The sequence below is a fragment of the Enhydra lutris genome, unplaced genomic scaffold (genome assembly GCF_002288905.1).
Source record: "Enhydra lutris kenyoni isolate GAN:26980312 unplaced genomic scaffold, ASM228890v2 scaffoldscaffold11, whole genome shotgun sequence".
In the NCBI taxonomy this organism is placed as follows: Eukaryota; Metazoa; Chordata; class Mammalia; order Carnivora; family Mustelidae; genus Enhydra; species Enhydra lutris.
The window spans coordinates 14,118,567-14,133,818 of record NW_019154095.1 but is presented as its reverse complement, the minus strand read 5'-3'; the positions used below and the strand labels follow the sequence as shown (position 1 = coordinate 14,133,818).

The 15,252-nt window shown below is 43.0% G+C and overlaps 3 protein-coding genes across 3 annotated transcripts in view; 2 read left to right on the top strand and 1 right to left on the bottom strand.

Moving 5' to 3' along the window:
- Positions 1 to 256: 256 nt before the first annotated feature.
- LOC111144623 (putative claudin-24) lies at positions 257 to 919 on the top strand. Its single transcript, XM_022499015.1, has one exon. The coding sequence runs from the start codon at positions 257 to 259 to the stop codon at positions 917 to 919; it is 663 nt and encodes a 220-aa protein (XP_022354723.1).
- Positions 920 to 2,494: 1,575 nt separating this feature from the next.
- Positions 2,495 to 3,157, top strand: LOC111144622 (claudin-22-like). The gene has a single exon (XM_022499014.1). It carries the CDS (start codon positions 2,495 to 2,497, stop codon positions 3,155 to 3,157), a length of 663 nt encoding a protein of 220 aa, XP_022354722.1.
- Positions 3,158 to 5,578: 2,421 nt separating this feature from the next.
- Positions 5,579 to 15,252, bottom strand: part of LOC111144450 (WW and C2 domain containing 2) — a 209,350-nt gene continuing 199,676 nt past the window's right edge. The window contains exons 22-23 of the mRNA XM_022498768.1: positions 8,579 to 8,706; positions 5,579 to 6,981 (exon numbers count right to left, since the gene is read on the bottom strand). Coding sequence (XP_022354476.1) covers positions 6,915 to 6,981; positions 8,579 to 8,706 — 195 coding nt within the window. The 3' untranslated portion in view covers positions 5,579 to 6,914. The remainder of the gene's footprint in view (positions 6,982 to 8,578; positions 8,707 to 15,252) is intronic.

Here is a 15,252-nt window from a genome sequence, read left to right as displayed (position 1 = left end):
AATTTTACCAAGCAAATTGGAAGGTAACAGATCAAATCCTTATCAGAAAGCCTAACTCATAGTTTTAACAGGGTCCTTCGTCCTTTACATGAAACATTATATTTGAGAAGAACAAAAACGCATTTCAGAGTTTCCCAAGAGTTAATGGCCAAAGCTTATATTCCAGGCAACATAGGACCGAGAGCATCACACTCCTGACAACTACCGAAGACGGTGGCTCCTATAGGGGGTGGCCCAAGTTGTAGGATCTGTTGGAATGGCTTTCGTCTTTAGAGCAGCAGTGCAACTCATTGGACTTTTATTGTCTTTGCTGGGATGGGTTTTATCCGTGATCACCACTTACTTGCCACAGTGGAAAAACCTCAATCTGGACCTAAACGAAATGGAGAACTGGACCATGGGGCTCTGGCAGGCCTGTGTCATCCGAGAGGAGGTGGGGAGACAGTGCAAGGACTTTGACTCCTTCCTGGCTTTGCCCGCCGAACTCCGGATCGCCAGGATTCTCATGTTCCTGTCCAACGGGCTGGGGCTCCTGGGCCTGCTGGTCTCCAGCTTTGGCCTGGACTGCCTGAGGATTGGAGAGACACGGCAGGGCCACAAGAAGGGGCTGCTGATCCTGGGAGGGATTCTGTTCTGGGCGGCCGGGGTTGCGGCCCTGGCTCCGGTGTCCTGGGTCGCCTACGAGACGGTCCAGGAGTTCTGGGATGAGACTGTGCCAGAGATCGTGCCCAGGTGGGAGTTTGGGGACGCCCTCTTTCTGGGCTGGTTTGCTGGCTTTTCCCTCCTCCTGGGAGGGGGCCTGTTGGACTGTGCAGCCTGCTTCTCCCAGGCTGCCCCAGCTTCGGGCCACTATGCAGTGGCGGAAACACTAACTCAGAGTCCATACCTGGAAAATGGAATGGCAGACCCGAGGGTGTAAGGCTTTGACGGGACCGGAGAGACACATCTTTCCACAGCAACTGTGATGTGGGGTCTACACTAGAAAGGGGTCTTTGTTCTTCAACTAAATCCGTGCTGCTCACATGTTATTAAATAACCACTCTTCTATTCTAGATCTCCCCTGCCCCCCAAAATCTGGAGAGGTAAGAAAGAGGCAAGTCTTGTAACTAAAAGAAAATTATCATGGTAAGCATTACCTAGGTATGGGCAAAAATAATTTCATCGAGCTGGTTATTTAAATCAAAACATGGTGGTGGTTGTCCATTGTAATCAGTATTAAGTTTTAATGTGTTAATTTTATATTAGAAAATTTTTTGGTTTTTGTTTTTGCTGGTAGCTGGAAATCATAAGAATTAGTATCTATTTCCTAAAGGAAAACCCAATCTGAAATCCTTTAAACATTCTGCATTAGCAACAGCGCATGCTCAGCCTGTCCCAAAGTGTGATTTCCACGACGACGACTTTGGTCTTCTTTGAACAGAGGTGGTTTGTGTTTAGGACATTAGCAGGCGCCCGTTGTGACAGAATTTGATGAGGCTGACGGTTTTCGGTCCTTAATGATACTCTCACACTCAAAATGCTGGCCAGTCTCCTCTCTTGTCTCTTCCTTCCAAGGTTTCCAATCTAAAAAAGATGAGCAATTCCAGAAATGTCTTGTGCTAGATATCCAGATACTGACAGTTCCCACTTCCCCTAATAAAAGCTTTGCTTTCTTCCGTTAAAAACGATCAGCATGAGGATATTGACTTTAGTGGTGAACTGACAAAAGGTGTTCGTTCTGACCTACAAAGTCCTGTTCCTTTACTTTTCTACAATATAGAAAGCAAACTTAAGCAAAGAAAACAAAGCGTCCATGCACACGGGCACAGATTTGACAGAAAGGCAGGGAGGGAACTAGACCTGGTCTTTAGGGCACAGCAAGCATGTGTTATGTCCTATTGGTAGCTCAAGGGTCTTAAAAAAAAACAGACCTGATTGAAGGTCTAAAGAGATTTCTGGTCAGATGTATTTGGGTAAGAAATCTTTTTCTTGAACCTGCTTTTAAAAAGGGACCACATTCAGTATTACCGCGACGTACGTACAGAAATCCGAGTAATAAGGATGGCAAGGAGACAGGTGCAATTAGTAAGGTAGACAGAAAGGCTTGGAGCTGAACCCAAACTGGGCCATTTTGCATTTAGACTTAATTCTTTGACTTGTTAGAAAGGTTGGGAACAACCTGAGAGCCATCTGTACTGTTAACAATGAAAGGGGGATGAGCACTGCTTAAGATGATCTCAGAGACAAACTACGACCACGGTCAGGGTCAGCCCCTAGGACAGGATCATGGCGCTTGGCCACACCCTGGCATTGTTGCTGGTTGGTGGACTTATTTCCCTGTCCTTTCCTGAAAGTCAGTCAACACAGAATCAAACAATAGCCACTCTGGCAAGAATCCTCTACACATGATGAAGAAATATTTCCGAGCTCTGCGGAGATAGCACAAGGTGTCACACTTCTCTGCACGCCAGTCGAAAGGCAGGAGCTGGTTTGGCTCGGGCTGTGGGGCTCAGGGATGGCTTTAGTATTTCGGACTGTGGCACAATTCGCTGGGATCTCACTCTCTTTGCTGGGATGGGTGTTGTCCTGTCTTACAAACTACCTGCCACAGTGGAAAAACCTCAATCTGGACCTAAACGAAATGGAGAACTGGACCATGGGGCTCTGGCAGGCCTGTGTCATCCGAGAGGAGGTGGGGAGACAGTGCAAGGACTTTGACTCCTTCCTGGCTTTGCCCGCCGAACTCCGGATTGCCAGGATTCTCATGTTCCTGTCCAACGGGCTGGGGCTGCTGGGCCTGCTGGTCTCCAGCTTTGGCCTGGACTGCCTGAGGATTGGAGAGACACGGCAGGGCCACAAGAAGGGGCTGCTGATCCTGGGAGGGATTCTGTTCTGGGCGGCCGGGGTTGCGGCCCTGGCTCCGGTGTCCTGGGTCGCCTACGAGACGGTCCAGGAGTTCTGGGATGAGACTGTGCCAGAGATCGTGCCCAGGTGGGAGTTTGGGGACGCCCTCTTTCTGGGCTGGTTTGCTGGCTTTTCCCTCCTCCTGGGAGGGGGCCTGTTGGACTGTGCAGCCTGCTTCTCCCAGGCTGCCCCAGCTCCGGGCCACCATGCAGTGGCGGAAACGAGATATCACTGTGAGCACCGGCAGATGAACAAAGCCCATCGGAAAATCTAAGCCAGGAAACATCAGTGGGGTCCATCCCTCAAGAGCAGATCCCTCCTCTCTGGATTTGGTAGGATTTCCTGCTACACAGCCACCCATTCACGGGGCTTTTAATTTTCTAAAATGCATTTCCCTGTGGCTATTCGCTTCGTAAATTATAATTTCCTTCTAAGACAGTAAAAACACTTTTATCTTCTATTCGGAGATCAAAACCACTCAAGACTTAATAGTAATCATACTCATTACTGTGGATGAGTTTTCTCCGTCGTAAAATAGATTCGGTGATTGCACAGAGCTGGTAAATAAAACATTATGTTAGCACTTACGTATCTTTGAAGGCGTTATTCACAGAGATGAATCGTTTTGGCAACTGCTAATCATTTATTGCTTTCAGGTGTGTAAGATCACCTATTATCTTGCAACTCAAGTCTTGTTGCGTATTTATTGAGAAAGGACATTAGATTAGACTAAAAAAATTGCTGGTTCTTTGAAAGCTTGAGAGGAGAGAGACGTGGGATTTTTCATCTCCTTTGTAATTGGAGACCTCAGGGCCTCTACAGGGCCTTTTCCAAAAGCGGGCCACATTCCTTCATGCCTTCCTCACCAGCGCAGAAGCAGAGGGTGGCAATCTGGTGTTTGGGGAGGTTCACGTAAAATATGGGCCCCCAAGTGTGCTTTGGCTTCGGTGCCCTGTGCTCTGTGGCAGATGGCTGAGGGCCCTGGCTGCCCGGGGGTTCTGTGGAGCAGCCCCGGGGAGGCGGGGGGACGGAAGGTCAAGGTCGGGGGGGGGGGGAGGGTGGGGGGAAGCTCCTGGCTCACCTTGGGGACTCCTTCTTTTACTCGCATGATACAAATAGGCCCTCTTTTTCTATCAGCAATACCGACCGCCCAATCCAGAACCATTTCCAGCAAACTGCTGGCTTGGGAAGTTCCTCATGATGGATCTGGTATTTGCTCGGTACACGGCTCAGGTAAACTCTTGTTTGCAACAATCAGAGAAACTGACTGAACAGTACACGACACTGAAATTAAGTATGAAGCAATATGCATCTTTCTTTAAAAAAACAAACAAACCCACTGACCCTTTTTCCACCCACAAACACAGGAAAAGTGCAGAAACCGAAGTTAATCTATGTGATGTATTTGCGTACTTTTACAGAGACGATTAACAGAAACAGAAACATATTCAGAATTTAACCTGATTAAATATTTAGTTCAGTCCTGAGCTTTTGATATTTAATACAATATAGATAAAGTAATAGCAAAAAAAAAGATTTTAGATTTGATTTGCATGCTACAGACAGCTAGATTTTGTTCATTTGGCTAGCAGTGTTTTTTTGTACCTGTAACTTAGATTCTGATATACAAAATTATAATAACATATTGATAATTCAAACTTGAGAACTAAATATTACATTCTTTTTACCCTGTGCAGAATAAATTCTACCTTTAAAAAATAGTATTTATAATATTAAAATTCATATTGTTCATATGGTTTTGTGATCAAGTTATTAAAATGTTTTGTCACTGTGAATCATTTGGGTTAGTACAAATATGACAGAATTGTTAAAAGCTGCCTAAAATACACAACACTATTGCTGATTTTTTAAAAGTGTGGAAAAGGATTATATTAAAATAAGTTCATTTCTCATGTTAGAAATGAGCAAATTTTGTAAAAGAAACCCAAATCCTGGTCACAACTGTTGACTACCAGCCTGAGACAGATTTTATTCTTCTTTTATACTTGTCTGAAACTTTTTGAATTACAAAAAGTAAACAGCGAATCTGATGAAGACTTATAAAAGTGTAGATATTCCAATATAGCCTCTTCTATGTCAAACATTTAAAATGGCCAGAACCGAACTATATATTAAACAGAACATAAATAAGACCGTAAATAAATAAATGAAGAAAATAGAATTGTACGGTATAACTACACAAAATCCTATAAACATTTTCACGGTCAAACTAAGATGCTGCAAACAGCTGACCTTCATTTAGCTCTACATTAAATAAACCTCTGTCTTTCACATTTGACCTTGACAAGGATGAATGGTATTCTCTTTCTAGTTTCCCTTAGTCATCTGATAGAATGAACCTCACGGCCTTGAAGGACTGTGTGCAGCCACTTCACAAGGCTGGTTTATGTTCAAAGTCGTGTCACATCCGGTTATAGCTTCAGAGACATTTAGATTTAAGTGGTGGGACAACGGAGGAAAAAATAATTGAAGTTCTAGGCTCAGAAATTGCTTAATTTGAATTTTGATTCTGATAAAAGGAACTTTCCAAAATATGTATAATTACTTTCAAGAAACTAAAAATTCCTGCCGGGGATTCTGTGTTAGAAATAGAACTTAATATATATTTTTTTAAGGGGTCCATTCCTTGAAGATGATTTTTGCATTTTTTGAAAAAAAAAAAAAAAAGATTTAGTTTGTTACAGAAGACGGCTGGCCAAAAATTGCCTCTTCTACTGTAACTGGCTGGATGATAAGTAGGATTTAAATTGCATAAATACTCTTTATTCTAAAAGCCTTTATGTTGACAGAGCTATAGGGCCGCTCGCTTTCTTTTAAGCCCGTCCTTGGGCTGGGGAGGGGAGGACACTGGCTGGATGGAGTCCGTTCCTCTGCCTACCTTAGTTCATCTAGAATTGTTTTCTGAAACAAATGCTTTGGCCCATACTTCAGATTAATAATCTCCCCAGGCACACTCTTCTCTTGGCCTCCTTACCACAAATTACAGATGGGAGCTCCTAAGAATGAGAGCTGCAAAATAATTTCTAGTGAATGTGAGAAATTGGTTTAATAAAGTTTTCTAAAATTTTTTTTTTGGCAACTTTGATTTAATCAAGATTCCTGTTTTCCTGAAGGAGTGCTTGTGCGTGTCCCCGCCACAAGGTGGGTGTTGTCTGTTCTCAGAGGGCCGGCCGCCATGGTCTTGTCATGGGCACCACCCTCAGACCTGGGACAGCAGCTCAGCAGTGCGAGCTGGAAACCCTGGCTGGAACACAGCCGCGGAGTCCGGGCGTGTTCTGGGCCGTGGGTGCTCGCTGACGAGCTGACTCAAGTGGGCTGAGGGTACCAGGCTCTCTCCTCTCCCTGCCCACCCTTAATGTGACAAATCACAAGGTCTTCCCTGTAGTTCGGAGCACTGCTCCTTTGGGTTCTGAGATTCCCACTCAGCATCTGGTTTTCTTTAGACTCCAAGAAAAGGACAAGAATGAAAGTGTTTTCAGGAAACAAGGGCTTCAACACCGGTGATGGCGTGAGCTCAACACCTGTTTCGAGCTGGACTCATTGGACTCATATTCGCCTTCAAACCAGGGGTACAAAGATACCACGTGGGCCTGTTGCCATCCTCCTGGTCTGCCCGTAAGACATCGAATGAAAAGCCAAGCTCGCCTTCTGCTAAACCGAGTTCTTTCTTGACAGTTGGTTCAACAGGATATACTCTGGGCGCCGCCTCTATTCCATTTGTACAAAACACGGGCTGCTGGCGATTCGTATGTACTGGACGACATTTGTGCACCAGATCATTCCATTTTGGTTACCTGATTTTGTTTTTCTTTTTTAAACATACAAGAATTACATTCAAGGTACTTTACAAATGAACATGTTGAAAATCTGATGTGATATGAAAGCTCTTTAAAGAGTGGACAGTTATGTTACAAAAAACACCCCCCCCCAACAAAACAAAACAAATGTTCAGTCTTGTACCCTCCCTAGTTAGTGAAGAGGTGACAGAGTAATTTCTTTAGGGGGTGTGATCATACATCATCAGCCGGCAGGGAGGGGATGCTTATCTTCGCTCTGGTGAAGTAGGCAATCTTCTCCCTAGAGTCAGGGGTGAGAAATAAACTGGGTTGAACAGAACGTTGAAAATACTCTGCGACCACTGAAAATAGTCCCAAGAACTCCAGTGTGGTCTCTGCAAGCCTGCACAGGTGATCTGTTCTTTGCGCAGAACCCTCTAAAATCAAGATCGCCCCCCCCCCCCCCCCCACGACCCTTTTTTCCCGTCTTATCCCTTGATGCGAGGCTATAAAGGAGAAGCGCGGCTCCGGTTTACAGTGAATCGCCTACAGACCAACATAGGCACTTCCTTCCTGGATTTCCAGCATCAGACAGTTTCTAAACCACTAGGGGGTCAGTTATGAGTGCTTCTAAACGAGGCAGGAGAGGACGCATAAGACCAAAGTCCCAGGGACTTTGTAGGAAAGTTCTACAGGGACCTTGCAGAAAAATACATGATACTGGGAAAATTCTTTAAGATCAATACCATGCCCAGGTAGGGGACACTTGCTGAGTGACCCCATGACTCCCAAGGCGGGGGAAAGAAGGAATGTGACTGTAGCAAAGGCAGAGCTGTGCCAAATGCCGAAGCGGGGATAAGGAGAAACCACCTGAAAGGGAGAGGCTGAGAGAGATCGGGCAGAACGGTTTCAGAGGTTAGGAGAGTATTAAAAAAAAAATAATAATAATAATAATTTTGATTTTAAGATCGTATAGTTGCCAAAGACAGGAGCAGGATACCCACTTCCGTGCCAGATCTTCGCATCACACACAGCGCCCCACCAACACGTATTTCCGGGGGTGTGTGCTGTTGCGCAGGGCACGTTGGCAGCGATAAAGAATACAACAACAACAAAACAAATAAAGCATCAGCCTTCCTTCGAGAAACTAAGAGTCCATGTAGACGGTGGAGGGAGTGTGGCGTCAAGAGCCAAGTGCTGGGGTGGAAAAGCTCTGAAGACTAAGGACAGGAGAGAGAAGAGAGGGAGCGGCCCAGAACCACGGGACCCGGAACCAGGGCTGTGTCCGCGGTCGGCGTCCTCTCAGGCGAGGGCGGGTGCTCGTGACGTCACTGCAGGCCGGAAGGAGCCCCGGAAGCGGAAGCCTTGCTGCACGCGGGGCCTCACAGCCCTGAGTCAGTGGCCATTTTTGACTCCTTGATTTCGAACTTCCTTGACGAATCGGAGGACCAGGGAACACGGGGCCCCTGATTCCAGGTGAGATAAGCAGGCAGGGTGAGTGTGTGTGTGTCTCCAGTGCCGGAAGGTGCCCCAGACGCCCCCTGCTCCTGGGGAGCATCCCCGACCCCGCACGGCGAGGGGGCCCAGGAGGGGCCCAAGAACGTCTGTTGAATGAGTGAACAACAAAAGCCCGGAAGATCTGTGCCTTTCTGTATTTACTCAGTGAGATGTGTCAACCGCTTCGCGAGGGGTGGGGGGCACCCCGAGTTCCTAGGAGCCAGGCTTGGATCGGGTCAGGGCCACTGCCGGGGGAGTCTGTAACCTCAGGAAGGAGCAAACGGAAGCATCTACGTTCACATGGTAGGAGAGGATCTGGGGACTCCTACGCTAATGCGAACTGGGGGCATAATTCAGATGGCGAGAGGACAAGCCTTCGGTGTCATGGGTGGGGGGTTTACCTGAAGGACTGCACCTGCCGGGGCACCTTCCGGCTCTGCTCCCGGAGCCGGCACACGTCCTTGGAGACTTGCCGCATCAATTTCTCTGCATTCAAACCTTGCTTCTGCTCTTCTTTTGACTGTTCAGCCTGGCAAAGGAAATCAAAACACAAAACCCCATAGAGCACTAATTAGAAAGCTCCAAAGACGTGCTGTTAAGGCTTGAGAGCCTGGGTCCTGAGCCCAGAGTGGAGCGTGGACAGTGATGGGGGGAGGAGGGAGGGAGGCGGAGCGGTGGTGTCTCTCTCCGCTCACCAGCGGGGTCCGCAGTCGGGTGCCCCTCTCACGCAGCTGTGGCACAGTCGCTGATTGCTGCAAGTTTATTTCACTGAATTTCAAAGATCTTAGTACTTGGGTAATATGTGATCATTTTAGTACGTCTGGAAAACCTAAGAACCCCCCCCCAAAAAAGAAATGAAAAACTACTTATGGCACTGTGACCAAGAAATAGGTTCTAACATTTCAAGCTCTGATTCATCTTTTCAAACTGTTTTCTATCTTAGCCTAATTTTAAAAGCAGTTTATTGATGTACAAGTTACATACCAGGTTATCCTCTTTTACTTAGTCATATAAACTTAAGATTCTTCCAGGTGTTTCCATGGCTTGATTGCTTTTTTTTTTTTTTTGTCTTTTTGTAGCACTGAGTAATATTCCATTGTTTGCAAGTACCACAGTTTATTTATCCATCACCTACTGAAGGATATCGTGGCTACACCCAAGTTTTGGCAGTTATAAGGAAAGATGCCATAACATCCATGTCCATAACTTTTCAACTCCTTTGGATAAATACCAACAAGTGTGACTCCTAGATCATACGGCAAGAGCGTGTGTATTTACTTTTGTAAGAAAAATGTTAACCTAAACCTGCATCTTACACTTAATGCTATCTTATATGTCAATTACATCTCAACACAGCTGGGGAAAAGAAGAATTGAAAAAAAAAGTCATACTGGGTCCATAGTTGCTGTACTATTGCATTCCCACCAGCAATGAAGAAGAGCTCCTGCTGTGCTACGTATTTGCCAACATTTCGTGTTGTCAGTGAAGCATCAGTGTTTGAGTTTGGCCATTCTAACAGGTGTGTGCTGGTAGCTCACTGTTGTTTCAATTTGCAGTTCCCTAAGGACATATGATGTGTAGCACCTCTTCATAAGCTTCTTTACCATCTGTATATCTTTTTTGGCGAGGTGTCTGTTTAGGTGTTTGGTCTACTTTTCAGTTGGGTTGTTCATTGTCTTATTGTTGAGCTTTAAGAGTTCTTTGTATATTTTGGATAGCAGTCTTCTATCTACAGTTCTTTACAGTTTTGTATTTAGGTGTACAATCCATTTTTAGTTCATTTTTGCGAAGTGCGTAAAGTCTGTGTCTAGATTTTTTTTTCTTTTGCATGTGGATGTCCAGGTGTTCCATTTTGTTGAAAAGATTCTCTTGTTCCATTGTATTGCTTTAACTCCTCTGTCAAAAGTCAGTTGACTCTATTTGTATGGGTCTGTTTCTGGGCTCTTTATGATCCTAGTGATCTATCTATTCTTTCAATACTACACTGTCTTGATTACTGTTGCTTTACAGTTAAGTCCTGATATTGGGTAGTGTCAGTCCTCCAACTTTGTCTCCTTCAATATTGTAATGGCTATCATCTGTCTTTTGTCTCTCCATATAAAATTCAGAGCCAGTTTATCTATGTCCATGATATAATTTGCTAGGGTTTTTGACTGGGATTGCATTATCTATAGGCCAATTTGGGAAGAACTAACGTATTTTTTCCTTTTTTTTTTTTTTTTAAGTTGGTTCTGTGCCCAGGGGGGAGCTTGAACTCATGATCCTGAGATCAAGACCTGAGCTGAGATCAAGAGTTGGAATCTTAGCGAACCAGGCACCCTGGGAAGAACTAACATTTGACAATATTAAGTCTTCCTATCCATGAACATGGACTGTCTCTCCATTTATTTAGTTCTTTGATTTTATCCATCAGGTTTTGTACTTTTCCTCATTTAAATCCTATACATATTTTGTTAGATATATAATTATTTCATTTTGGGGGAATACTAATTGTGTGGTGTTTTTAATTTCAAATTCCACTTGTTCTGTAGAATACAGAAAAGCAGTTGACTTTATATATTAACCTTGTATCCTGCAACCTTGCTATTCATTTTCCTGTTTTTGATGTCATTGATTTCTATTCTAATTTTTATTTCCTTTCTTCTGATTGCTTTGGATTTACTCTTTGTTTTTTAGTTTCCTAAGGCAGAAGCTTAGATTATTGACTCTAAATCTTCCTTTCCGTATATACATTCACTATTTATAAATTTCCCTCTAAGCACTGCTTTTGCTGCATCCCACAAAGTTTGATAAGTTGGCTTTTCATTTTCATTTAGTTCAAAATGTGTTTACTCTTGAGATTCCTTTTTATGACCCATGTGTTATTTAAAAATGTGTTGTAAGGTCTCCAAGAACTTTGGGATTTTCCAGCTATCTCTGTTAGTGATTCCTAGTTTTATTCCATTGTGGTCTGAAAGTAGATACTACATAATTTGTATTCTTTTATATTTTTAAGTTATATTTTATGGCATAAAACATGGTCCCTCTTGGTGAATGTTCCATGTGACCTGGAGGAGAATGAATTCTGCTGTTGTTGGATAAAGTAGTTTATGGATGTCAGTTATATCTAGTTTAATTAACAGTGTGGTTGAATTCAGCTATGTCTTTGCTGATTTTCTGCTTTTGGGATCTGTCCATTTTGGACCAAGGGCTGTTGAAGTCTCCAACTCTTAAGAGTGGATCTACCTATTTCTCCTTGTAGATATATCAGTTTTTGCCTCATATGTTTTGATGCTGTGTTAATAGGTGTGTACACATTAAGGACTGTTATCTCTTCTTGGAAAACTGATTCCTTTATCAGTAATTATGTAATGTCATTATGTAATCATTATGTAATGTCCTTCATTCTATCAGACAACTTTTATGCTCAGCTGTCTGCTCTTTCTCAGATTAATATAGCTACTCCCACTTTGTTTTGATTAGTGTTAGCATGGTATATTTTTCTCTAACCTTTTACTTTTAGTCTGTATGTGTTTTATATGTAAAATGGGCTTCTTGTAGACAAACATACAGTCAGGTTTTGCCATTTATTAAACTCTGACAATCTCTTTGAATTCGCAAATTCAGATCACTAATGTTTAAAGTGATTACTGAGGGGCACCTGGCTGGCTCAGTCAGTAGAGCATGGGACTCTTAATCTTGGGGTTTTGAGTTGGAGCCCCACATTCAGTGCAGAGATTACTTAAAGTCTTTAAAAACATAAAGATTACTGATATGGCTGGAATGATATCTACCATATTTATTATTGTTTTGCCATTGCTCTTATTCTGTTTCTGTTTTTGCCTTCTACTCTTGTGCTGTCTTTTGTGGTTTTAATTGAGCATCCTATATTACCATTTTCTCTCCTTTCTTAGCATATCAATTATACTTTTAAAACACATTTTTAAGTGGTTGTCCAATATTTTGCAGTATGCAAAATACCACAGTACTTTATGGGCAGTGCAGGTACCATATAACAATAAAATATTCCTAATCTCTCCCTGTTGTCCCTTGTGTCATTGCTGTCATTTATTTCACTTACACACAAGCATATATATGTCAAATACATAGTTGCTATTATTATTCTGAATTGTATGTTAGATTAATTAAGAATAAGAAAAATAAACGTTTTAACTTTATCATCACTAACTCCTTTAGTGCTCTCCCTTTCTTTATGTAGATCCTAGTTTCTGGCTTATACTATTTTCCTTCTCTCAGAAGAGCTTCTGTTAACATTTCTTGCTAGGCAGATCTACTGACAACAAATTCTCTCAATTTTCATTTGCCTGAGAAAGTACTTCTTCAGTTCTGAGGGATAATTTTGTAGGGTACAGAATTCTCAGCTGGTGGGGTTTTTTTTTGTTTGTTTGTTTTTGTTTTTGTTTTCCCTCTCGACACCTTAAATATATCACTCCACTCTCCTTGCTTGCATGGCTTTGGAGAGTCAGAGGTAATTCTTCTCTTTGCTCCTGTAGAAGTTACTCTGGCCTCTTTCAAGAATTTTCCTGTATTTTTTATTTTCTGCAGTTTGAGTGTGATGTGCCCAGGTATAGGGTATTTTGGTTTGTTTGTTTTGCATTTATCCTATGTGGTAGTCTCTGAGCTTCCTGGACCTGCAGTTTCATATCTGACATTAATTTGGACAACTTCTCAATTATTATGCTTTTTTTTTAAAGATTTTATTTATTTATTTGATAGGCAGAGAGACAGGCAGAGAGAGGAAGGGAAGCAGGCTCATCGCTGAGCAGAGAGCCCGATGCGGGGCTTGATCCCAGAACCCTGGGATCATGACCTGAGCAGAAGGCAGAGGCTTTAACCCACTGAGCCACCCAGGCGCCCCCTCAATCATTATGCTTTAAATATTTCTTCCGCTTTTCTCTTTCTTGTGCTGGTGTTTCCATTATGTGTAAGTACACCTTTTGTAGTTGTTCCACAGTTCTCAGATATCCTATCCCTTTTCTCCCCCCTCAGTCTTTTCTCTCTTTGATTCTCAGTTTTGAAAGTTTCTACTGACATTTCCTCAAGCTCAGAGATTCTTTCTTTAGCCATATCTAGTCTGCTAACAAGCCCATCAAAGGTATCCTTCATTTCCTTCAGTGCTTTTGATGTCTAGTATTTTTTAAAATTTCTTAGAATTTCCTTTTTCTTTCAGCTTATATTGACCGCCTATTCTTGCATGTTGTCTGCTTTTCCCATTAGAGGCCTTAGTGCATGAGTCATAGTTGTTTAAATTCCTGGTCTCCTAATCCCAACATTCCTGCCATGTCTAAGTCTGGTTCTAATGTTTTTTCTGCCTCTTCTTTCAGTATGGTGATTTTATGTTGAAGGCCAAACAGACATAATGTAACAGGTGAATGGAACTCTGTAAGCAGGTCTTTAGTAATGAAGCGGAGGTGTGGGCAAACAGGAAGTCTTTTATAGTCTTATGATTAGGCCTCAGTCTTTTGGGGAGCCTGTGCCTCCAACTGAGAATTTCACAGTGTTTCTCAGTTCCCCCACACCCTATTTAGGCACAACGGAGTGGCTGGAGTGGGTATTTATCTTCTCCCAAGTTGGTTAGGCTCTCAGAAAACCTTTGTAGGTTAGACTCTGGTAAAACAGTTGCTCCTGGGGGCAGCTCTTGTTAACAGAATGCTCTGGTGTATTTCAGCATGGTCTTTTTTTCCCCTCTCCCTGCTGGAAGCACAGGACATTTTCTTTTCTGATATTCACTAAGAGGACCTGGTAGAGCTACATGAGAACGCAAAGAAGTGTTGGGGCTTCCCATGGCCAGTCCCCGGGAGTTTTCAACTCTCAGGCTTGTCTACACGGAACCTCCAGGATTCATCAATTATAGTTGAGGTTCTCCTACCCTAGCATTGGTTCCTCCAGAGTTTCTGCTAAGGTGAATTATCATTTTCTGTGCTGCCTATTTCTCCAGTTTGGGGGGCATTGTTTTAACCTGTGATATCATTTTCCTGACAGATCTAAGAAGAGTTGTTTACTTTTCAGTTTGTTCATGTTCTTTCCTTATTTTTAGGGCAGAACACTGATTTCCTTGTAGGCCAGACCAGGCAACAGAAGTCCATAACTTTTTTTCTTTTTATGTTAAGTTAACAAGCATACAGTATATGGTGAATTTTGATGTAGTGTTCAAGGATTCATTAGTTGCATATAGCACCCAGTGCTCATCACAACACATGCCCTCCTTAATACCCACCACCCAGCTGCCCCATTCTCACCACCCCTCTCCCCTCTGAAACCCTCAGTTTGTTTTCCAGAGTCCATAGTCTCTCATGGTTTGTCTCCCTCTCTAATTCCCCACCTACCTTCAGTTTTCCCTTCATTCTCCTATTGTCATCCTCCGTTCTATTCCTTATGTTCTACATATGAGTGAAGCCATATGATAATTATCTTTCACTGCTTGACTTATTTCACTCAGCAGAATCTCCTCCAGTTCCATCCATGTTGATGCAAATGGTGGGTATTCATCCTTTCTGATGGCGAAGTAATACTCCATTGTATCTATGAACCACACCTTCTTTATCCTTCTTCTGTTGAAGGGCATCTTGGTTTCTTCCACAGTTTGGCTACTGTGGACATTGCTGCTATGAACATTGGGGTGCACGTGCCCCTTCTTTTCACTACATTTGTTTCTTTAGGGTAAATACCCAGTAGTGCAATTGCTGGATTGTAGGATAGCTCCATTTTTAACTTTTTGAGGAAACTCCATACTGTTTTCCAAAGTGGCTGTACCAGCTTGCATTCCCACCAACAGTGTGAGGGGGTTCCCTTTTCTACACATCCTCATCATTTGTTGTTTTCTGCCTTGTTAATTTTTGCCATTCTAACTGGCATAAGGTGGTATCCCACTGTGGTTTTGATTTGAATTTCCCTAATGGCTAATGATGTCGAAAATTTTTTCAGTGTGTCTGTTAGCCATTTGTATGTCTTCTTTGGAGAGGTGTCTGCTCATATCTCCTGTCCATTTTTTGACGTGTTTTTGGGGGGGGGGTGTTGAGTTTGAGAAGTTCTTTATAGGTCTTGGATACCGGTATAACTTTTTAATAGCTTGATA